The 24,862-nt window shown below is 42.0% G+C and overlaps 1 protein-coding gene across 4 annotated transcripts in view; it reads left to right on the top strand.

The window, feature by feature from the left end:
* KCNQ1 (potassium voltage-gated channel subfamily Q member 1) overlaps nucleotides 1-24,862 on the top strand; it is a 324,142-nt gene that overhangs the window by 129,763 nt on the left and 169,517 nt on the right. For all 4 annotated transcript variants that reach the window (XM_036875806.2, XM_036875805.2, XM_036875803.2 and 1 more), the window contains one exon: nucleotides 24,040-24,160. In XM_036875806.2, coding sequence (XP_036731701.2) covers nucleotides 24,040-24,160 — 121 coding nt within the window. The remainder of the gene's footprint in view (nucleotides 1-24,039; nucleotides 24,161-24,862) is intronic.

Here is a 24,862-nt window from a genome sequence, read left to right as displayed (position 1 = left end):
TTCAGATTTTCTATTTCTTCCTGATTCAGTCTTGGTAGGTTGTGTGGTTCTAAAAATGTATCCACTTCTTCTAGGTTATATAATTGTTCACTGTAGTCTCTTAAGATTTGATGTACTTCTGCAGTATCAGCTGTAATGTCCCCTCTTTCATATCTAACTTTGAGTCCTCTCTTTTTGTCTTAATCTAGCTAAAGGCTTGTAAATTTTATTTATCCTTTTGAAGAACCAGCTCTTTGTTTCATTGATGCTTTCCATTGTTTTCCTGGTTTCTATTTCATTTATTTACAATCTGATCCTTGTTATGTCCTTCCTTATGCTAAATTTGGACTTAATTTTTTCTTCTTTTTCAAGTTCCTTGAAATGCAAAGTTAGGTTGCTTGAGATCTTCCTAATTTCTTAATAGATGCACTTATTGCTAATAACTTTCCTCTCAAAACCGCTTTTTCTACATCCCACATTTGATATGTTGTATTTTTGTTTGTTTCAAGATAATATTTTATTCCACTTTGATCTCTCCTTTAAAGCATATAGTTTAGTTTCTGCATATTTATAGGTCTTATTTTCCTTTTGTTATTGATTTCTCATTTCATACCATTGTGTCCTAAGAAGATAGTTGGTTTGATTTCAGTCTTCTTAAATTTGCTAATATTTGTTTTGTGGCCTATCATGTGACCTATTTGTAGAATATTCTACATACACTTGAGAAAAATGTGTATCCTACTGCTGTTGGATGGAATATTCTTTGTATGTCTATTAAGTACATTTGTTCTAAACCATGGTTCAATTCTGATGTTTCCTTACTGATTTTTTGTCTGATTTTATCCAGTGCTGGTGGTATGGTACTGAAGTCCTTGACAATTAGTGTATTATTATCTATTTTTCCTTCATGATCTTTTATTCTTAATATATTTCAGAGCTTGGGTGTTGGGAGAATACATTTATAATTGTTATATCTTCTTGATGTATTGACCCCCTTATCATTAGATAATGTCCTTCCTTGTCTTGTTACACTTTTTGGTATCTTCACCACTTTTAAAATAAAATTGTCTTTAAATGTTTAATCTCCATCCATTGAACACATTACATGGTAAACTTTGTTTTGCTTTTCTTTAAAGGCAGGTTTGCTAGCAACAAATTCTGTTTCCCTTCAACTGAGAATGTCTATTTCTTCTTCATTCCCAAAGTATATTTTGCTGGTTATAGAACTGAGAGTTTATTATTTTTTTGTGTATGAAAAATGTTATGCCACTTCCTTCTGATCTCTGTGGTTTGTGACAAGAAATCCATTGTTATTCAAATTTGTGTTCCTCTATACTTGATGTGCCCTTTCTCTTCTTTCAAAATATTTTTTGTCTTTAATCTTCAAAAACTTATAAAGCATCTTGGTATGGATTTCTTTGGGTTTATATTTTGTATTCACTTAGCTTCTTGAATCTGTAGGATTATATCTTCCAACAAATTTGGGGCATTTTCAGCCATTATTTCTTTGAATAAAATGTTTGTCTCTCTCCTTTCCTTTGAGATGCCAATGAGAGAAATGTTAGCTCTTTCATCAACTATATTTTGATTTAAAATAAGAGAAATGTTAGCTGTTTTGTTCTTGTCAAATGGGTCCCTGAGACTGTTTACTTTTTATTTTCAGTCTATTCTCAGTTATTAAAATAAGTAAATTCTATTGATCTAGCCCTAAGTTCACTAATTCTAAGTTCTGTCATCCTCATTCAACAACTGAGTCCATTCAGTGGGCTTTTTAAAATTATTTTTCAGTTCTATAGTTTCCATTTTAAAAATAACTTCTATTTCTTTGCTAAGATTTTCTATTTTTTAATTTGTGTCAAGAAAGTTCCTAACTGCTTATTAAAGATTATGATGATGATGTTTTTAAACCTTGTCAAATAACTCCAATATTTGACTTACTTTGGCTTTGGCTTCTCTTGATTATTGTTGTCCATTTATTTGTGATTATCCTGATTCTTAGCATGACTAGTAATTTTCTATTGTACCCTGGGAATTTTAGAGATTATATTATGAGCATGGATCCTATTTAATTTTTTTTTATATAGCAGAACAGTTAAACTGTTGAGGTGCAGCAAGAGGGCTGGTGAACATGAGTGTTAGCTGCTTCCTGGGCCCCTCCCATCCCACTCCAGGAAGTGCAGGGCACTGCCTTGCTCCATTCATGGTAGTGGGTAGGTGGAGGTCCAGCCCCCTTTTTTGCCCCTGATGTCTTCTCATGAAAGTGAGGTCACCAGCTCACACTGCCTTCTTGCCTCTGAGTGGGGTATAAAATCAGCTCCCCAATATATTCCACTGTAGGGTAAGTGCTCAGCTCCCTATGGGATCCCCTGACAGCAGAGCGGGGGTGGCCATTAAGCAGAGTACCCCATGGCTGCCTCTCCCACCGCCTCAGTCAGCAATAGTAGTCAGTGAATAGTTCAATACTCCAGTCTCAATAATTGGCAAAACAACTAGACAGAATGTCAAAGACATGAAAAACTTGGAACTATGTTATTTTACTGTTGAGTTGTCGAATTGTCTATTTCTCTCTTTATTTCTGTCAGTTTTGTTTCATGTACTTTCAGACTCAGCTGCTTGTATAATTTTATTTCTTTATAATGTTCAGTTTTTTTCTTTATAATTTTTATTTCACCCTCACACATTAACCCTTGTTTTCATTATAAATGTCCCTCATTGTCTCCAGTAATAGTTTGTTTTAAAGTCTATTTTGTCTGATATTTAGCATGCCACTCCAGCTTGCTTATGTTTAATGTTTGTGTGTCATCTTTTTTCCATCATTTTACTTTGAATCTATTTGTGTCTTTGAATATATAATGTATCTATTGTAGGCAGTCTATATTTGGTTCCTGTTCTAGGCAGTCTGGCAATCTCTGCTTCTTTATTGAGTGTTTAATTCACTTACAGTTAATATAATTATTGATATGGTAGGATTTACATCTGCCTTTCGCTATTCATTTTCTGTATGTCTGTCTCTTTTGTTCCTCTCGTCCTTCTTTACTGCCTTCTGTTATGCTGAAGAGATTTGTTTTAGTTCTAATTCCTTTGTTAATTTCGTTTTCCTATTTTGTATTTTCAGAGTAGTGTAGTCTATGGATTACAATAAGCATCTTAATGGAAAACAATCTCTTTAAGGTTAATACTAAATTATCTCTTCAAATATTTTTGTCTTCCCCTTTCCCACCTTTCTTCATGAGGGACCCAATTACAAATATACTGTTACTCTTAAGGGTATTCAAGAGGCCTCTGAGAATTTGTTTGATTTTCTTCATTCTTTTATATTCTTCAGAATTAATTATATTTATGGATCTATCTTCAAGTTCATTGATTCTTTCTTCTGACAGTTCAGATCTCCCGATAAGCCTCTCTAGTTTTTCATCTGCATTATTGTACTTTGCAACTCCAGAATTTCCATTTGGTGTATCTTATAATTCATCTCTCTTTATTGGTAGTCTCCATTTGGTAAGTCATTGTCATCGTATTTCCTTCCATTTAAACATGGGTTTAGTTCTTTGAACATTTTTATAACAGCTGCTTTGAAGTCTTGGCCTACTAAGGCCAGCATTTGGGTCCTCTCAGACATATTTCTATTGGCTCTAACCCTTTATTGCTCTTTATTCCTGTGTGACTCCCTGTTTCTTTGCATGTTTCATTTTTTTGTTGTTGTTAAAAGCTGCTCATTTTATATAACTCAGGAACTCTGGATTCTGAGTCTCCCACCTAACCAGAGGTGATTGTAGTTGCTGGGATTTTTGTTTGTTGATTTACGTCTTGCTGACAGTGGTTCTGTACTTCGTGCCTCCTGCAGTGTGTAGCCACCAATGCCTGCTCTTTTTTTTTTTAATTCTTGTTTTTGTTTTTAAGCCTGGTTTCCTTGGTGTTACCCTTGAACTAATATAGCCTCCTGGTCAGGCCATGATTGGTCAGAAGTTTTGTTTAAACAACTTGGGTGAATGAGACTTCTACCATTTGTTGAAGTGGTCTGTGTATGACTTGAGATATTCAAAGTTCAGCCATGTCACCAGTCTTTCCTGCTTGCCCAGGATCACACAGTCAGCCAAGGATAAGGAGATAACGGGGGTCCTCTCTGCCCTCTCATGAAAGTGTGTGCAGCCTTCCAGATCTCAGAAATCCCTTTAAAACTTCTTGCTTTTTTTCTTGCTTGAACCAACCAGTACTGCAGTCTTCAGTAGCCATGACATTGGCATTCCCTAATTATTTGCCACTGAGATCACCAGTGGTTGACATAGTGCATGAGGTTTTCCATGGAGTTCCCAATCATGTCAACCCTCTTTTTTGGCACTAAGACCGAAGGTTCTCAAGGCTCCTGTCCAACTGAATTTGGAAGGAGGAATGTTAGGTCCTCCTTTTATTGTGTTTATATTTTCTCTATATATCTAGTGGTTTCTGTTTTATATATGTATTTACTGTGGTATTTATTGCATAGTTTTTCATAATTGTTACCTCATTATGAAATTTGTCTTTTAGCATTATAAAGCATCCTTATTTGTTTCATTTATTGCTTCTTTAGCATTACATTTTTTCTGATTTCAGAATTATAACCCCTGCTCTCTTGGTGTTTACATTACCTGGTAAATCTTTTTGCATTCTTGTATTTTTCAGCCATTTCAGTCTCTGAATTTTAGATTTTTTTTTAATTGCATAGAGTTGGATTTTGTTTTATGTGTGAATTTGGATGTATTTTTCTTTTAAGAGGCATTTTTTTACTCACATTTATTGAAAGAACTGATATGTTTGATCTCAGTTCCTCTGTAGTATCACATATTGCAATCATTGCCTGTATTATGTCACACTGTGTTGCTCTCTTCTGTGTGTCTGCTTTGCTTTTTCATAAATTATTTTGGTACTTAAGAATGTTTGTGTATACATATTTTTTATTAATGGTTTCTTTTGTTTTTTTGTGTGTGGTTTAATTCCCTTTCTTACTTAAGAAAGTAATGGCATACTATTTGGTGTGCTGGTTTTAACTGTATCTGTAGATTCCTGTTTATTACATATTTGCCATACTTTCTATATATTCTATCTAGTATATACTTAGTACATACCTTCTCATTTTCTTCTTTTGTCTCTCAGATTTTGTATTCTTTCTGTTCCATCAGAGCATATGATGTCCATACATTATCATTCAGCCATGACTCTATCTAGGTCTTCATCTCGTTCTATAATTAAATATGCAGGACGCTCGCCATCAGTTCCTCCGGCGCTTTCCCATCCTACCATGGTTGGATGAGGCTCGTCCTCTAGAAAGTTCCTCAGCAAGGGCACATGTGTACAATATTTTGGACATATGTAAAAACCATCTTCCTATCACCTTGATATATGAAGTTCAGCTTAACTGGATATAAAATCCTTGATTTACACTTCCTTAAATTTCTTGAAAATGCTGCTCCACTGTTGTCTTGCTTTGTATATTGTTTGTGATACATCTATTGCCAGTATAATCCTCTTACCTTTGTAAATTACTTCATCTTTTTACTTGGAGGCCCTGAGGATTTCTTCTTTATTTTTAGTCTAATAGTTTAGGAACTGTCTAAGAATTGATTGTTACAGATCAGTTTCCCTGGTACCATGTGGATCCTTTCGGTGTAGGAGTTAGATCTTATTGTATGCATAGAGATTTTCCTAGATACAGTTTTAAGTATTATTTCTATTGTATTACTTATATTTTCTTCAGAGACTTCAATTACATGACTGTTGGACTTCCTTTGCATCTCTTCCATTTCAACCACTCTCTGACCCTTTTTATTTCTTGATCTCATTTTAATTATCTTAGTCGTTTTCTATTTCTATCTTTATTTCAATTGCCTCTTGTCATTACTTTGTTTGTGGCCCATTTCTGCTTTGTTTTTACTGATCTGATGTTTTCATATCCCTAAACGTTGAGGCTATTTCATTCAGTCTAGGTAACTTTCTATAGTTTTTGTCTGCTTTATGATTGGTTTTTGGAGAATTTTAGTAGCAGAAATGTTTTTATTCTGATTTTTTTATTTTTTTTTCTTACAGTAGTAGTGTATGGACATAGTCTGCCTACTTGTGTCACTGTGTACTTTAGCAGTCAGAGTTCCCAGTTCCTGATGTCCTCTTCTGCCCTCTTTTAGGTGATTCCTTTTACAGGCAGTGCTGCTGTCAGGGGCAGAGGATGAATGAATTGCTATGTCTTGTTTTTCTTTATTTCCTGCAAGATTTTTTAATTTTCCTCATATTTCCTTCTTTCCTTTGCTGCCATGCTCCTGAGAGATAAATCCACTTCTGTACATACACAAGCCTCCCCAAGATTCTGAGCAGCCACCTGTAATCCCAGTTCTTCAAGGCCCTTCACTGTAGCTGATGCTGTGAACTGCCTTTCTGACCTGTGTTCTCCATTTTGATACTTAATGTTGGATTTTTTTTTTCTGAAGGTGATTCTGTCTGCTTCTTTTAAGTCTTCTATGCCCCCTATGTTTTTTAACAAGGTAAATTTTTTTTCATAATAGAAATTAATCATTTTAAATTCAAATGATTCAGTGGCATTTAGTATGTCCAGTGTTTTATTTGTCGCTCACATCATAGCTAACAATTTATTGTCAGATCCAAGGTTGTAAAGATTTACCTTTGTATTTTCTTCTAAGAAAACTATGGTTTTAGCTCTTATGTTTAGGTTGCTGATCCATTTTGAGATAATGTTTGTATATGGTGTGAGGTAGGAATCCAACTTCATTCTTTCGTCTGTGGCTATCCAGTTCTTCCAACACCAACTGTTGAAGAAACCGTTCTTTTCCCATTGAATGGTCTTGGCACCCTTGTTGAAAATCAAATGATCATGCATATGAGGGTTTATTTCTGTTCTGTTCCATTCTTTGGCCTATATATCTATCAATATGGTAGTACCGCATTGTTTTGATTACTGTAACTGTGTGACTTTTGAAATTGGGAAATGTGAGTCTTCCAACTTTGTTCTTTTTCGATATTGTTTAAGCTGTTTGGGGCCCCTTGCAATTCCATAAACATTTTAGGATCAAATTTTCCTTTTCTGCAAATAGGCCATTTTGGTATAGAATAAAATGCCAAATAGAATTTTGGTGGGGATGGCCCCATATATATAGACCACTTGGTAATATTCCAATCCATGAACATGGGATGCCATTCCATTTATTTAGATCTTTAATTTTTATCAGCAGTGTTTTATAGTTTTTAGCATAGAAGTCTTTTGCCCTCCCCCCCTTGGTTAAATTTATTCCTACATACTTTATTCTCTTGATGCTATTGCAAATGGAGTTTTTTTAAATTCCTTCTTAGATTGTTAGTATTGGTGTATAGAAACACAAATGATTTTTTTGTGTGTATTGACTATGTGCCCTTCAATAAAAAATTTGTTTGTTAGCTCTAGGGTAGTTTTGCTTGTTTGTTTTGGGGGGTATTTTTGCAGATTCCTTGGGGTTTTTCTATTATATGATCATGTCATCTGTGAATAAAAAGTTTTACTTCTTCCTTTTTATTTGCTCAATTGCTATGGCTAGAACTTCTAGTACGTTGTTGAAAAACAATGGTGAAAATAGCATTCTAGTCTTGTTCCTGACTTTAGAGGAAAATTTTCAGTCTTTTCACCATTGAGTATGATGTTTCCTGTGGGTTTTACAAAGATGCTCTTTATCATGTTGAGGAAGTTCCCTTATATTCCTAATTTTCTGAGTATCCTGAAAGGTTGTTGGATTTTGTTGAATGCTTTTTCTGTCAACTGAGATGATTGTGTGGTTATTTTCCCCTTTCACTCTACGGATGTGATTTATTACATTGACTGATTTTTCTTATGTTGATCCACCCTTTCATTCCTGAGTTAAATCCCACTTGGTCATGTTGTATAATCCTTTTACTAAGTTGCTGGATTTGGTTTATTAGTATTTTTTGAGGGTTTTGGATCCCTTAGCGATATTGGTATCCAGCTTTCTTTTCTTGTGGTGTATTTGTGTGGCTTTTGTATCACAGTAATACCTCATAGAATGTGTTGCAAAGTGTGCCCTACTCTTCTGTATTTTTTTGTTACAGTTTGAGGATTTGTGTCCATTCTTTAAATCTTTGGTAAAATTCACCAGTGAAGCCATCAGTTCCTGGACTTCTCTTCATTATGAGGTTTCTGATAAATGATTTACACTTTTTTACTTGTTATAAGTCTGTTCAGAATTTCTATTTCTTCTTGAGTCAGTTTTTGTAGTTTGTGTGTTTCTAATAATTTGTACAGTTCATCTAGGTTATCTAATTTGTTAGCACACTAGTGTTCACAGTATTCTCTTATAATTCTTTTTATTTCTGTTAGGTCACTTGTAATGTTTCCACTTTCATTTATTATTTATTATATGCATCTCTAATTTTTTCTTTTTTATATTATATGTAACACTAAAACTTTTCTAGCTAAAGTTTGTTAATTTTGTTGATTTTTAAAAAAAATAATGAACTTTTGCTTTACTTAGTTCTATTTTTTCTATTCTCTCCAATCTCATACTTATAATTTCCTTCTTCTTGCTAACTTGAGTTTAGTTTACATTTTTTTGGTTTTTTTTTTAGTTCCTTAAACTAGAAAAGTTAATCTGTAAAGTTAGGTTGTTGGAGATCTTTCTTCTTTCTTAATTTAGGAATACAGCCATAATTTTCTCTCAGTACTGCTTTCACTGCATCCCATAAGTTTTGATATGTTGCATTTTCATTTTCATTCATCTTGAAGTATTTTCTAATTTCCCTTGTGATGTTTTCTTTGACCCATTTGTCTTTAAAGACATTGTTTTCTAAAATGTTCAGTTTCCACATACTTATTAATTTTCTTCTATTATTGATTGCTACCCTCATTCTGTTTTGGTTGGAGAGGATACTTCTTATGATTTTAATTTTTAAAAATTTACTGAGACTGCTTTGTGGACTGGCGTGATCTGTCCTGGGGAATATTCCACATGCTCTTGAGAAGAATGTGTATTCTGCTGTTGTTGGATGGAGTGTCCTATAAATGTTTGTTAGGTCTAGTTGGTTTATAGTTATTAAAGTCTTCTCTTATCGATCATCTCTCTGTTGTTCTATCCATCATTGATTGTGGGCTAATGAAGTCTCCAACTATTATTATAGAACCCTCCAATTCTGTCAGTGTTTGCTTCATATACTTTGGAAGCTTGTTGCTTGATGTTATATTCTTGTAATTGTTGTCTTCTTGATGAATTGACCCTTTACTCAATATATTGTGTCCCCTTCTTTGTCTCCTGTAACAACTGTTGACCTCAAGTTTATTGTTCTGAGAGTATAACCACCCCAGATCTTTGTTGGTTACTATTTGTATAGAATATCATTTCCCATTCTTTCACTTCAATTTATTTGTCTTTATATCCAAAATGAGTATCTTGTAGAAAGCATAAATTGGATTTTTTTTTAGCCCTTTTGCTAACCTTTTGATTGGAGTATTTACTCCATTTACATTTAAAGGAATTACTGGTAAGGAAGGATTTCTCCCATTTTATTCTTTTCTGTATGTTTATACCTATTTTGTTCATTTCCTTCTTTAATGCCTTCTTTTGTGTTTAACTGATTTTTTGGTAGTGTACAATTATGATTATCTTCTCAATTCCTTGTGCATATATTTTTATGGTATTTTCTTAGTGAATACCACATCTAACATCCTAAATTAAAAATCTAGTTTGAACGGATCCAAATTTAGCTTCAGTAATGTACCAAGAATCAGCTCTTATATATCTCCATCCTCTTCATGTTGTTATTGCCACATTATATCTTTTTCCATTGCATTCCCAATAACAGATGTATAATTATTGTTTCATGCATTTGTCTTTTAAGTCACATAGGAAATAAAGGGGAGTTACAAATTAAAAGTATGATAACATTGGCTTTTATGTTTACTTGTGTAGTTACCTTTTCTGAAAGTATTTATTTGTATGGCTTTGAGTTACTTTCCAGTGTCCTTTCATTTCAGCCTGAAGGACTCTTTAGCAATTTTTGAAGGGCAGATCTACCAGCAAAAAAACTTCCTCAGCTTTTATCTCAAATGTCTTAATTTTTCCTTCATTCTTGAAAGATAACTTTGTTGGATATAGAATTCTTGACTCATGGTTTTTTCTCTTTCACCACTTTAAAAATGTCCTCCTATTCCCTTCTGGCCTCCATGCTTTCTGATGAGAAATCTGATGCCAATCTTAGTGATTATTTATTTATGTGGAGTCACTTCTCTCCTTTTATGATTCTGTCTTTGTCTTTCAACCATTTGATTATGATGTGTTTCTTGGCATTCACTGAGCTTCTTGGAGGTATAGATACATGTGTTTTGTCAAATTTGAAAGTTGACAGCTATTATTTCTTCAGATTCTTCCTGCCCTTTTCTCTGTCCCCTCTCCTGTAATTCCCATGATGGGTATATTTGTATGCTTGATGTTCCATAGGTTCCTTGGGGTCTGTTCATTAGCCCTTTTGTTTTCTTCCTCAGACTGGATAATTTCAATTGACCTATCTTTCAGCTCACTGATTTTTCTGCCTGTTCAAATATGCTAATGAATCCTCTATGAGTTTTTCATGCAAGTTATCATACTTTGTAGTTCCAACATTTGGTTAATTCCTTTTTATAATTTTTTTTTATTGACATTCTCTTTGTTCATATACCATTCTCCTGGTTTCTTTTAGTTCTTCGTCTATTATTTCCTTCAGTTCTTTGAGCATATTTAAGAAAGTTGATTTAAAATTTCTGCCTAGCAAATTCAATGTGTGTGCTTCCTTGGGGAGTTTCTGTTCATTTTTTTCTGTGAATGGGCCATACTCTCTTATTTCCTTACATGCATCATTATTTTTTTTTAATGAAAACTGGATATTCTGGATAGTATATGTAGTACCTTTAGACATCAAATCCTCTCCCCTCCTTAGGATTGTTTTTTCCTTACTGTGAGCTGTAGCTATTTGGTTAGTGACTTCTAACCTGTTTTTGTGAAATCTGTAATCTGTCATGTGTGGCCTCTGAAATTCCTATTCCTTCAGCTGGTGTTTTGACAAAGGAAGCTGGGGCATGCTTTAGCACTTGGCCAGGCTGTTTACAACTCTGCCTTAGCCTTCATTTCCTGTTTGAGGTGGGCACAGACATCAGCCAGAGGTGAAAACTTACTGTGTACTCAGGACTTCTGAGCAAGCATCCTGCCCTGGGCATGCGGTTGGCTCTCTCAATTCTGTAGTACACACGATTGCTTTTGAATGGCCTCATTTCCCAAAGAAAGTCTTTCCCTAGCTTTTCTTCCCAGGCTTTCCATACTCTATTGTATGCCTCAACTGTAATCTTTTTCCCAAGTGGCTGTGATTTGTTTGACTCCCTTAAAATATTTTCCAGGAATGTCCATGATTTTTCACTGAGTGTGAGTTCCAGGTCAAAGGAAAGAAAGGCAAGCACCTTGTGTCAGTCTTGCAAGCAGCCCTAGGCGATACAGAACAAAAACAATTCTTTGAAAATGAGATCTGCTGTGCTCCCTCCAGAACCAGGGATCAGGGTCCTGCACTGGAATGTCGGCTGCCCCCTTCAAGAGCTGGGGAGGGGAGTGTTGCAAGGGCAAGTAAAAATACCAGTTTTCTAACATCTTCAAGTTGTTTGTTTCCTGGTTTCATGTTCATCTGGCTATCATAAACTTCTGACTGCTTTATGGAGACCGGACAAAGTTGAATCAGACAGGTTTTGCTTGACTGTTCAGTGTTTCTGTGAAGGGAAAGGGAAAGGCCCTTGGACGTTCCTACTTCTCTGTTTTCACTGAGATCACTCACTTTCCTCTCATTCTCTGAAAGAGCACCTGAGGCCTCACCTCCTGACTCTGCATCCACAAGTTTGCAGTGGTGGGTAGGCAGCTGGAGCGTTCTTGGCATTTGGTTCATTTCTCCACTCATAGGTGACTTGATTGAAGGCCATAGCATGCTGTCTGCTGGTACTGCTGAAGGCATGTGTATGGTTTTATTTGCACTTCTTGGTTTTATGCTTTTTGGGGACAGTAAGTTAGGAGATTTGAAACCAGAGGGTAAGAGAAGCAGCATGCCATTGTCCTCCAAACCTGACTGGACATCTTTTTCAATTATGCCTTTTTCTTAGTGCATAATTTTAAGCACTTTTTTAATCCATCAGCAAGCCTTGTCAACTTCCTGGACTCTGCCCACTCCTTGCATTCTCTCCAGCCACCTCCCTGGTCAAAGCTGCTGCCATTTCTTTGCCAGGAGTGTTGCCCTTCCCTCTCTATGGGTCCCTCAGGTTCCCTTTCTGCCTTCACTCTTCGCTCACCAGCCCAAGGAAGTTCTTTAAATATAAAGTGAACCTTCTAATTAAATGCTCCGGTGGCTTCCTGTAACATTGTCTTGGGTCTGTCACACTGGATACAGAGCATAATTTGGGAATCCTTGTGCAGGACTCTCACTGAGGAAGCGCTCTGTGGTGGGTGGCTGGGAAGCTGCCTAGAGCATTCCTCAGAGTTGTTCCACCAGCTGCTGACGGGTTAGGGTGGTTATCTCTCATTGCCGAGGGCTGCCCCTCAGGGGGTTCCCTCTGCGTCACTTCTGGCCTGCCCTGTGTCTGGCCTGCCCTGACCCTGAGGTCAGCGATAGTGGTCACAAAGGCTTCTGGCAGGTTTGCATTAAGAAGAATTTGGTGCGTATGGAACATGAGTGCTGAGGGCACATGGGTTGGGTGGGGCTTCTGTGCTGCCTGGGTGTCCTTGTGAACAGGAATGATGCACTCTGTGTCCCTGGTACCTGCCATACGGCACAATGTCCAAGAAGCTTTGCTGATCTGCTGGACCTCCTAGGGGTCCCTTCTCACCCACAGCCAGTTAACATCAGCCACGGGCCCCTCTGTGCTCTGAACAGGCCATTTCCTAAGTGAGCATCATCGTTGCTTCTCCTTGTTTCCTCCAATTATTGGAAACTCCTCATGTTTGATTCATTTGGGCTCCTAGGCCCACTAAGAGGCCAGCAGCCTCAGGACAGGACTATGAATCCACACCAGAAGGATGCCACCATGTCTTTTCATGAAGTGGTATTTGGGCAAACTGTGGGGGTCATGGCCGAGAGTGCCCCTCAGGGCCCCTCACCCTCTACCTTCCCAGCCCTCTTGCAGCCAGCAAAGATGGGGTGGGGGCACCAGGCTGAGTTGATTATTTCTGACATCAGTTGTTAACATAATTTTGACATGGAGCCTCCCCCCAGCTCTGGAGTGGCTCTGACTGTATCCAGGCTCCAGCTTGGGGAGCCATGGGGAGCCTCTCAGCCCCGGATCTGGCCCGGCTGGGAGGCGGCCTGGGAAGGGACCTGTGTTTCTCAAGCTTGCGCCCTCGGGGCCTGGGGGTGGGGCCCAAGCAGATGTCTGGATTTGGTAGCCAGGGCCTGGAGCCGGATGCTGGGAACCAGGCCTGCAACTCATTTCCCCATTAAACATTCTGAGAACATCTGCACTGGTTTCCAAGGCTTCTCCCTCACTAATTGCTTTGATTATTGTGTGAAGTGAAGAACTGGCACGTTTCCGTGATGTGATGAAGGTGAAAAGATCGCTCTTAATTAGATTAAAAACATTTTTTTCTTCCTCTGTAATTTTGCCTTGAAAATCAAGGCCACTTTTTTGTTTTCTTCATCCAAAGACCTCCAGAAACTTTCCTCCCCACCTCTCCAGAGGTTTCTTGGGAATGTCCTGTGAGCTCAACTCTTGGAGAAGACAGTGCTTAACCCAGATTCCATTGTATATGAACGTTTCCTGGGGCTGCTTTTGCTGCCGGGAAGCGTCCCTGAAGCTGTGTCTTAGGAGACCTGGACAGTGACTTCCTGGAGCGTGGAGACCCTGACGGGCGCCTGAATTGTGGGGGTGGCAGTGTTGCCCCCTTCGCACCTCCTGTGCTCACTCAGGGCTGATTCTTTTTTGACTCTGTCGCTGCCTGCCCTCCTCAGCACCTCAGCTGCTGGTCCCCACCCTCGGGCCTGCAGAGCATTTCCATCGCCTCTCAGATCTGCACGAGCCGATGCCTGCAACGTCTGGTGTGAGGGATGGCACTCGGGGTGGGGGTCCTCGATGCCCTCAGCTCTGGGGCTGTGCCAAGCCCACCTTGGGCTCAGTCACACCAGTCGTGCTCATGTCAAATCTGCATGTCCTTGACTGGACATGAGGTCTGGTGTGCTCCAGTTTGTTCTGAACATGCTCATACACCAGGGTGTGGACTGGGCCTCCCGGAGTGGGTGGAGAGATGGGGCTGGCACCACATCCATGGAAAGCCAGCTGCCCGCCCTCAGGAGCACCTTCCCAGGAGCTCCCTGGACTGTTGCGGAGGTGGCTGCTCTCCCCCAGCCTTTGTTCTCTCTGCCCTGCATCTCCAAAGCACAGCCAGGGCCCTGCAGGGTCAGCTGGCCTTGACTCCCCAGACCTGTAACCATGGGCTCAGGCCTCACCCCCAAGCCTGTCACACACATTTCTGAGGATTCCCTCGGTAACAGATGATGGAACCCCAACCCCAACTAGCTGAAGCACAAAAGGAACATTTTCTGGCCCCCGCACCTGGACCCGGCTGCTTCACACACAGCTGGACCCGGGGCAGGGGTGGCCTGTCCTGCCTGCTCTCACTCTTCTTCCCACCCTCCCTGTTCTGTCTTCTGCTCCCTTTCTGCTCTCTGGCCCCTGGGGAGGCCACATCCTCAGGCGGCCACCTTCCAGTGGGTACATAATGGCCACCAGCCCACCACACCTGGCAGAAAGAGGCCATCTCTTTCCCCATTATCCATGCCAGAGCTGGAGTCAGGCGCTTGTTGACCCCAGTCAGAGCGTGAGCTGCTCTCAGACCTGCCTCTTTGCCTCTGAAGGCTGAGGCCTGGGCCACACGCCCCCTCTGAGGATGGTCAGCGGGTACCTGAACCCTGCAGCTGGGGATGGGGAAGGAGTAAACCCCTGAGGAAAGTTCCAAAGGCTGTTCTCAGAAGCCAGGCCTGGCTGCTGGGCAGGCGAAAACAACAGGTGTCCCCTCCAGCAAGGTATTTCCATAAGCGGAACCGAGTGCCAGCTGTGCTATATGCCTCCACTGCGCTCCTCGCCCTGCTCCTGGCAGCTGTTGTGGGAATGGCTTTTACACTTTCTGTCTGTGCCCCTTACTTCTCGCCTCTGAGTGGAGACACAGGTGGTGAGGCAGCCGTGCTGGCTCGGGGTCTGTGAGCTGGGCATGGGCAGCTGGCACAAGCCCGGGGCCGCAGCTCAGCGATGTCACGCAGGGCCTGGGCTGCAGCTGTCCGGATGCCCTGGGGAGGGGTTCTCCTTCACGGCGCAGGATCTGCAGGGCTTTGGCAAATCCGCCGGGAGGGGCTGGATTTCGGGGGGCTGGGGCTGGGAAGGGGGCTTTGACTTGGGGAGGGCAGGGGCAGCTTCTGTTTATCCCTGTGGAGTGAGCTGGCTCAGGGAATGGGACTGCGGGGCCCTGGAGGGGAGCTGGAGGTGGGAGGCAAGGCCCCTGTGCTGAGGAAGCAGCACAGACCTGAGGGCCAGGCACACATGAGCCCTGCACCCGCCCCGGAAAAGCTGGGAGAGCTCTGTGAGGACTTGGGTTGCACCTGGGAGATCGGGCGGGATTTCAGTCAGTTGTGAGGCGGAGGGTCTTGGGAGGTCACCAGGGAGGCCAACTCCAGGGAGACTTTCCAGGGCAGAGGGCAGAGGGCAGAGGGCAGAGGGCAGTGGGAGGGGCTGGAGCGGGAATCCTGGCCTTGTCTCTGTGACCCAGGGCACAAGTTTCAGCCTCTCTGAGCCTTGGTTTGCTCATCTGGAAACGGGGATCAAAGCCTCCACCCCACAGGGCTGCTGTGATAATGAAAGCAGCCGATGGAGAAATGGGAATCCCCTTCTGCATCCCGGGGGAGGGCGTGGGTCCCAGGCTTGGGGATAAACTGGCCTCAGTGTGAGAGGAGGGGACCAGAACGGGCAGGGGGCAAGGGCTGGAAGAGGAGACCAGGAGCTCCTGGGAATGGAAAGCCTGGAGGGTGTGTGGGCAGGACACAGGCTCTGTGCCACCCCGTGGGCAGCCCCGGGCTAGGTGGAGGGGCCGAGGGTCCTCTGACGCTTGGGACTTACTCTGGCAACTCCAGGAGGAGGCATGCAGGGCTGAGGGACCGAGGGCGAGGCACAGGTATGGGGGACTCCCACAGATTACTGCTTCTGGGCCTGGGAAAGTCGCACCCAAGGTAGAAAATATGGACACAGTAAATAAGGAAGGAGATGAAAGTCACCCAGTCTCTTCACCTAAAGACAATGCAGTTAACATTCTGATCTCGTTCCTTCCAGTCTTTTTTCTGGGCCCGTGTTGTTTTAAGAAAACTAAAATCACCTTCTTGAGCGGGGCTGCTGGCTGGGAAGGAAGACGTGGTGCTGTCTGGTGGCTGTTCTCTGGAGCGGGTGAGACTTGGCAGCCAGTGTCACCAGCTGTGGTAGTCGCCACGCCAGAGGCTGCGCTCGCCATCCCAGACCTCCCATTTTCCTAGAAAACAGAATTGTTTTGTTCTGCCCTGAAAATGTAGGCCTAGATTCTGGCTTTGACAAGGCAAAGGCGGCCAAGGAATTAAAGCATCAAAAATGGACTGTCTTACGGACGGTGATGTCACTGTCAAGAGGATAGTGCTGGCTTTCTCCCGAGGCCCGGTGCCACCCTCAGGGCCCGAGTGTCCAGATGAGCTGCCCATCCAGGCCACCATGGGCTCGGCCTGCCCCGCAGCTGCCAGGCCAGGACTGTGGGTTGTTTTTCCACCTTTGTGAAGCGCCGACCTCGGGCTCCTTGCGGTGGGGGTGATAAGCCATCTCTTGGGACACAGCACTTGCCCCCAAGCCCTTGCCTGAAGGGGGCAGCGTGCCACTGTGTCTGCTGAGTGCGAATTCCCTCCACCAACTCCCTGCACCTTCTTGCAGGCACTGAACCCCACCCCCTGCACACCCCCACACACACACCAGCTGTGACTGCAGGTGGGAACGGGGGGTGGGGGGGTTTGTGGCCCTGGTCACTGCCTGCCTCTCCTGGGGGGAGGTAGACCCCCGTCTCCAACACTGAAGTTGGGCAGGGCGGGGTCTCTCCTTTTGACTTGAAACAGCCCACCTGTGGAAGCCTCTGTTTGCCCCTTGCCACAGGGCCCCATGTGCTGTTCCCAGGATTAAACCAAACAGCGCACATTCTTCTCTGGCAGGTGCAGGCCCCGCCTGCTCCAGGCAGCCGACTGATGTGCACATTTTAATTTCCTAAACACCAGGCTGGGCCTTTCTCAGGGGTCAGGTGGCTTACCCTCGGTCCGTGGGCTTTGGAGATGGCACTTGTTATTGTGGGTGTTTAGAAAGCAGCTCCACTTCCCAGCCACCCCTCTGCCGTTCTTTCCTTCTGTACACAAGTGATGCAGACATAAAAATATGTATTTGTGTTCTTTTTCCTTTCCTTTTTGTTTTTGAAAGAACATTTGAATCCTGGACAAAGTTTTAGCTCTGTCACTTGACAACTGTATAATATAACCCAGGGTACTTGAATTTCAGCCCCGAATCTCTAAAATGGGGGCAGTAGATGCTCCCGCCAGGACCCAGACCTGCGGGCCTTTGACTGCGCGTGCATTTTTCAAAGCTGCCCAGTCACTTCTCTGCACTCTCAGAATGTCATGGGCAGCAAGCCCTTCACTCGGAGGGCTTCTCCCGGGTATGACTAAGTCATGTCTGTGCAGTTTCCTGCTGGAAGTCTGCCCTTCACCCCTACTGGCTGTGAGCTCCCAGAGTTTATTTACATCTCTTTGAGTACTAGTCAGGCACAACACCTTTGCATGTGTTCATTGGCCATGTGGATTCTTCTTTTGTGATGTACTTGTTTGTTGCTTACTTTTCACTAAATTGCTTCTATTTTGCTTATTGATTTGTATGAGTTATGTTTTGTGGATACTATTCTTCTGTGGTTCTTTTCACTCTTTAAGGTGCTGCTTGATGACTAGGACTTAATTTTAATGTACCCAAATTCATCAGTCTTTCCTTTAAGGGTATTGCTTAAGTTTTAGAAAATCCTTCTAAACCCTGAGATCATGAAGATATTCTTGTAGATTCAGTTATACGGGCTTTATAGTTTTTATTTTCTTCATTAGTCTTCAATTGCCTGGAATACCAAGAATGAATTTCTGGTGTATGGTGTGAGTGCAGGGTCCGATTTAACCTTTTTCCTGTTGATAGCCAACTATCCCTGATACCTTCTTCTCACCGTATGAAGGCCACCTGTGATGCACAGAAAGTATCTGTTTGTGTGGGGCTGTCTGAGGATCCTCAGCCCCGTCCTGCTGTCTGTCGATCTCTTTCTGCATCAGCACCACACGGTCCTGACGGCAGCTACACCCTAGGAAGCACCCAGGTCTGGTACGGCAGCTCCAGTGTCTTGAAGGATGTTGATTCTTGGCTTTTTGCACTTCCAGGTCAACTTTGGAATCAGCTCACCAAGGTTTCAGCACACAAACCTTTTTATTAAGATTTGGGAGAGGTTCTTTTCACTATTGAATCTTCTAATCAATAGAACAAAAGCATATTTCTCCATTTAATTATGTCTCCTTGAACATTTCTTATTAAAGTTTTATAATTTCTCCTTAGAGATTTAGCATTTTATATAGTACACATATATATAAAAGTAACTTTTAGTATATGTACATATAATTTTATATATATTTATAATAGTATTATATATATATAATAGTATATATAAATATAATTATGTGTGTGTGTGTATATATATATTATATAAAGGTAGATTTTATTTATAAGAGAGGCAGAAATAGCACAGAGTACCCATATACCTTTTTGCCAACTTCCCTAATGTTAGCATCTGATGGTATTATTGTCAAAACTAAGAAATTAACATTGTAACAACACTATTAACTAAGCTACAGTCTAGTGAATTTATTTGACTTGTCCATTTTCTGTTCCAGGATCCATCATCACATTTATTTGATAGATCCCCTTAGTCTCCTCCAATCTGTGACAGCTTCTCAGGCCCTCCTTGTTAATCTTCATAAATACTTTTGAGGAATACTGGTCAGGTGTCAATGCCCTTCAGTTTAGGTTTGTCTGATACCATCTTAGGGTTGGACTGGGGTTATGGGTTTGTAGGAAGAAGACCCCAGAAGTGAGGTGCTTTTCTCATTCCCTCATGTCCAGATGTATGGCATCAACATGGTTTGTCACTGGTGATGTTAACTTTAACCCACTTGGTGACGGTGGTGTCCAGTAACTGCATCTGCCATCAGTTGTTTTTCCTTTTCCAGAGTCTAATCAGAAGCAAGTCCCCGAGTCCAGCCCACACTCAAGGGGATGTAGGTTACATTCCACCTCCTGCAGGACAGAGTATCAAAGAATCGGTGAACACATGTTAAAACCACCACAGCAATGAGTAAATATTTGAGGGGAGATAACTTTGAAGTTTCTTCTGAAAGTTTCACCTACTAATTTTAGCATTCATCTGTGGATTTTGCCTGCAGCAAATGCCTGTGGTGCTCTAATGGTGGTTTTTCTATTTTCCTCATTCTTTCTATATTTATTATTCAGAATCCTTCTCTAAGGAAAATCTGTTCCTCTCCAATTACTCATTTGCTAATTTTTATCAGTATGAATTTAGGAATATTTATTTTCTGACTATAATCCAATACTATGATTACTTTGTTGTGCAAATTATTCTACCTTTGGCTATTGGATTGAGAACTCTTTTGGGTTAGTTCTGTGTCCATTTGACCAGCCCCCTGTTCTTTCACTTATTTATTTATCACTTCCTTCCTTTCAAGCACTAGATAATAGTTCAAGCTTGGCTGGTATTTTCCCTGCCCTAATCCTAGAATCACCATTCAGCCAGAGCTCTGGTTCCTTTTACTAGAGAATGAATGATACTTAGAAACCAGGATCTCGGCATAGGGTGTGCTCATTGCTCCTGAGTTATCCGCTTCCAGGGCCTCTCAACAGACAGAGCTAGGAAATGCAGGTAGATAACTTGAGTACATGGGCATACCTTGTTTTATTGTTCTTCACTTTGCTGCACTTCACAGATACTGTTTTTTACAAAGTGAAGGTTTATGGCAACCCTGGGTTGAGCAAGTCTATCAGTACCATTTTCCAGCAGTATTTGCTCACTTCATGTCTCTGTGTCACATTCTGGTGATCCTTGCAATATTTCACATTTTTTCGTTATTACATTTATTATGGTGATATGTGATCAGTGATTATGACTCACTGAAAGCTCAGATGATGGTTAGCATTTTAGCAATCAATTATTTTTACTTTACTAAAATATATGTATCTATTATAATAAATTATTTATTTTACTTTACACTGTACTAGCCTACAGTACAGTGAACACATAACTTCTCTATGCACTAAGACACAAAACACTTAATCTGACTCACTTTATTGTGGTATCTGCTTTACTGTGGTGATCTGGAATGGGAACTGCAATATTTCTGAGTATGCCTGTACATGCGTATCAATATTTGTGTCTATATTAAGCTAAATATGAGCTCATACTGCTATTTCTGACCACAGGGTCATTAGCACCCCCCCACTTCATTTATTTATTACTTTGTTTCTCTGACAGTGAGAAAACTGATTCCCATTATCTATAATTTATTTACTTGTTTAACCTGACTGTATGAGTACCTCTATAAGAAACAAACTTACCAACGAGAATACTATGTCTATGTCAGGCTTTGTTTTGTTTTTTTCTTTAGCCACACTATGTCCAGTCTAAAAATTGTTTCTCAAGGCTTCGCTAAGGCCAGCTCTTTCTTTCCCTCTCCTTTCTGTGCTGTGTCATATGTTCGTAACACTGAATTCAGTCATCACAGTCAGCTCTCCATTCTAGGATCTTCCAACAGGCTGGTTGATTTTCTTATTATTTTAGTTGCGTTCAGTAAAATCCATTCTTGGAAGCTTCTGTAGTTCTGGGGGTTTTGGCAAATGCCTGGAGTCATGTATCCACAGCCACAGCATCATACAGAGGAGTTCCCAGCCCTAAAATTTCCTTTGTGTGACTTTTTTGTAGTCAAGTCCTCCCCTTCCTCCAAACACTAACAGCCATTGATTTGTTTTACGTCCCCGTAGTTTTGCCTTTTCCATAATATCATATAAATGGAATATGATATGTAGCCTTATTGCATCTGGCTTCTTTCACTGCTCAGCAAAATCCATTTGAGATTCATCCATGTTGTTGGATGAACCATTACTTCATTTCTTTTGATTATTGGGTAGTATTCCATTGTATGGATAGACCACCATTTGTTTATCCATTCACCTATTGAAGGACATCTTGGTTTCCTCGTTTTGCCAGTTGTGAGTGAAGTGCTACACGCATTTATATGCAGGTTTTCATGAACATAAATTTTCAGCTCACTTGGGTAAATCTGGGAAAGGGGCTGCTGAGTCACATGGGAAGTGTGTTTAACTTCATAAGAGATTAGCAAACTCTTCTAACAGGGCTGCACTGTTTTGCATTCATGTGAGTTTCAGTTGCTCTGCATCCTCATGAGCATTTGGTGTTGTTTAGGCTTTGATTTTTCTAAGTTTTGCCATTCTAATAAGGGTGTAGTGGTAGCTCATGTGAATTTGGTTTGATTTCCCTAATAACTGTTGATGTTGATCAATCAGTTCTTAAAATTGGGTTGTTCGTTTTCATGTGAAGTTGGAAGAGTTCTTTATGTATTTGGAATAAAGTCCTTAACCAGATAGGTGACGTATAAACATCTTCTCCAAGTCGGTGGCTTGACTCTTCATTCCTTAGCAATGTCTTTTGCAGAGCAAATGTTTTTAATTGTGACAAAGTCCTATATGTTGATTTTTCTCCTTTAGAGATGGAGCTTTTAGTATTATACTTCAAAATTGTTGTCAAATCAAGGATCTAGACATTTTTTTCTCCTGTTTTCTTCAAAAAATTGTATAGGTTTAGTTTTATACTTTAGTTTTTTTTAGTAAGATTGTATACTGTACTTTTACTGATTTTCATTTCCTGATTATTGGTGATCTCCCACAGTGTTAGGCTAAATGCTACATGTATTAAAATTGATATACACACGCACAAGTTGATCCTTGAAAAGTGTGAACATTAGGGGTACTGACCCCCTGCACAGTTGAAAATCCATATAGAACTTTTGGCTTCCCCAAAACTTAATAACCTACTGTTGACTGGAAGCCTTACCAATAACATAAATCATCTATTAACACATATTTTTTATGTTATATGTGTTACATACAGTAGTTTTACAATAAAGTAAGCTAGAGAAAACATGTTTTTTTCAAATTGTTGCAAATCTCCAAAAAATGTTTCCAATATATTCACTAGAAAACATGTGCATATAAGTGGACCTTCACAGTTCAAACCTATGTTGTTCAAGGGTCAGCTGTACACACAACACTCATCCATTTATATTACAAAAAAACTTCAGAGACAGTTGCTTTACTTTGGAGTGGGAAAACCTTCCTTTTTCAAAAAGCAAAAGATAGGCATGTAATGTTAAAAACATGAAGCGTTTTCTGTGATAAAAACAACCACAGTTAACATTAAAAGATCAGAGATAGACTGGGAAAGATATGTGTGCCTCATATGAGAAATCTCTTAATATCTAAAAAATTCCTACAAACTGACAAGTAAAATTGAGCAAAGGATAGGAACAGGCAATTCCACAAGAGGAAACCCAAACAGCTTCTGAGCCCTAGAAGGCATTCAGTGTACAAAGAACAAAAGCTTCCCCGTCTACACCCACAGTTGCGGGCAATGCAAAGGTTGCTGGTGGTGGGCATGGATACCGGGAACCTGGCTCATTCACACACTGCCAGTAGAGTCTCAATTGCCAGAACGTCTTGGGAAGACAATTCAACCTATCTGTTAAAATTATCAAGGAAGCACTCGCTCACCCGCCCCAGAACGCCAGGTTTTCCTTCCAATGGATGGCATCATTGTCTTAAGCAGTAGCTTAAAGCTAATAGACCCTGAATGCCTATCACATATGGAATGGTCTGTGTAGCTGACCTAAACTGTGGGCAGTCATGCAACTAAAATAAGACTTTGATCTGTGTCTTTATACCTGTAGAAAAATGAGATGAGCATATTGCAAAGTAACAGGAGCCAAGCGACAGGCACAAAGCCACCATATAGGTAATAACAGCCAGTTCCACCTGGCATCAGCTGCTATGAGGAGCACAGAGGGATGAGCCAGGAATCCAGCTGGCCGTTAATACTGATGAACCCGGGGGAGGAGGGCCTTCGTGAATTTTTTGTCATTTCATTTTTTACATTAAACACTTCTTCTACAATAAAAACTTTTGAATGAAAAAAAAAAAGACTGAAAAATTAGGGGATTGATAAGTACTTTTAGCCAGCCCTGAACACAAGCATCAGATTGCTGAGGGAGGGCCCAGGAATCTGACTTTTAGACCAGCTGGACTAGTTCCTGCACCTCCCTTGGGACGTGGCTGGTGGATGCGGCATCATGGCCGAGCTCCGGGGCTGCCCCGCTACGCTCCCCAGGCTCGTGGCCCCTCGCAGGCCAGTCCTGCCAGCTGGGTGCTCCTGGTGCACTGCAAGTGCTCCGTCTGTATGACAGCACTGTGGTGGGAGTCAGTGCTTCTCACCACACCTGCGCTATCAGCTCTGTCTTATTATTGACCTGAATGTTAGGTATGAGCCTGGGGAAAAGCCTGGACACCTGAGCTCAGCCCAGGCATGGTCTTCACTCTGAGAAAGCATCACTGGTCCTCAGAGCTCCTTGGCCATTGAAGCCTTGGGCATGTGAAAGCCATCTTATCACCCCATCCCTAGATCCTCGGTGCTGGGGCTTCCTGCACCACCTCCACTTCTCAGCCAGCCCTGAAAGAGGGTATCCCGCCTGTGTGCGGGAGGACTTAGGGTACACGGGTCTGTCCTACAGCCATGGCCCAGGTGGGGGCAGGCATCTGAGCCCAGCTCTGTGCCTCTTCATCACCAAGCCTTCCACGGAGGCCTAATGTTCTGCCCACACCTGTCCCCACAGTGAAGAAGAGCTCCATGCTGCTGGAAGTGAGCCCAGCCCACTTCATGAGAACCAACAGCTTTGCTGAGGACTTGGACCTGGAAGGGGAGATGCTGCTGGCCCCCATCACACACGTGTCACAGTGAGTGGCCACTTGCCCGAGAATGACGGGCCGGAGGGGCTTGGGGCACAAAGGGGCCACCTCGCGCTCAGGTCTCCTTACCTACCACCTGCTGCTCACTGCCTGCTCTCAGCGAACTGGGGCACTGCCACCTGGAGCTGGCCCCAGTGCCCTGGCACCAGGCAGAGAGAGCAGGGGCGATTCCCGCCGAGCCTGGAAATATGACCCTCTTGTTCTGACTTATGGAAAACCAGGCTGATCATTTTCCACTTGTTTTTATGCTGTGAGTGTCTGAAAAGATTGTTTTCTCCCCCCAGGCCCCTCCCCCATCTCCCAAAAAAGGGACGACTTTGTCTTTCAGCATTTCCCCACCGAACCCTGGCCAAGCCATGGGGCAGATGCCTAGTGCTGTCTGCCAGTGGCCACCGCTGTCCTCAGGGGCTCCTTCAGGTGGAGGAAATGGCTGATTTTCCACGCCTTCCAGTTGGCCTTCCCCCGAGGCACAGCTGGCCTGGGACGCATGCCCATCCTCCCCCTCCGCTTTGGCACTGCCAGGCCAACGCAGGGCCCAGCCATAGCATGATTCCCCTGCGACGTGTGACTCAGTGCTCCCAGCCAGGGCACATGGCAGTGACAGCCTGCCCTGGGGTCAGCAGGGCACTCAGGCCTGCTCTGGCCCCACCCCCGGGGGGCGGTTCCCCTGGAGCAGTCTCTCTGTCAGTG

Source organism: Manis pentadactyla, chromosome 9 (genome assembly GCF_030020395.1).
Source record: "Manis pentadactyla isolate mManPen7 chromosome 9, mManPen7.hap1, whole genome shotgun sequence".
Classification (NCBI taxonomy): domain Eukaryota; kingdom Metazoa; phylum Chordata; class Mammalia; order Pholidota; family Manidae; genus Manis; species Manis pentadactyla.
Note: the sequence above shows the minus strand (reverse complement) of the source record. Positions and strands in the feature narration are given on the sequence as shown.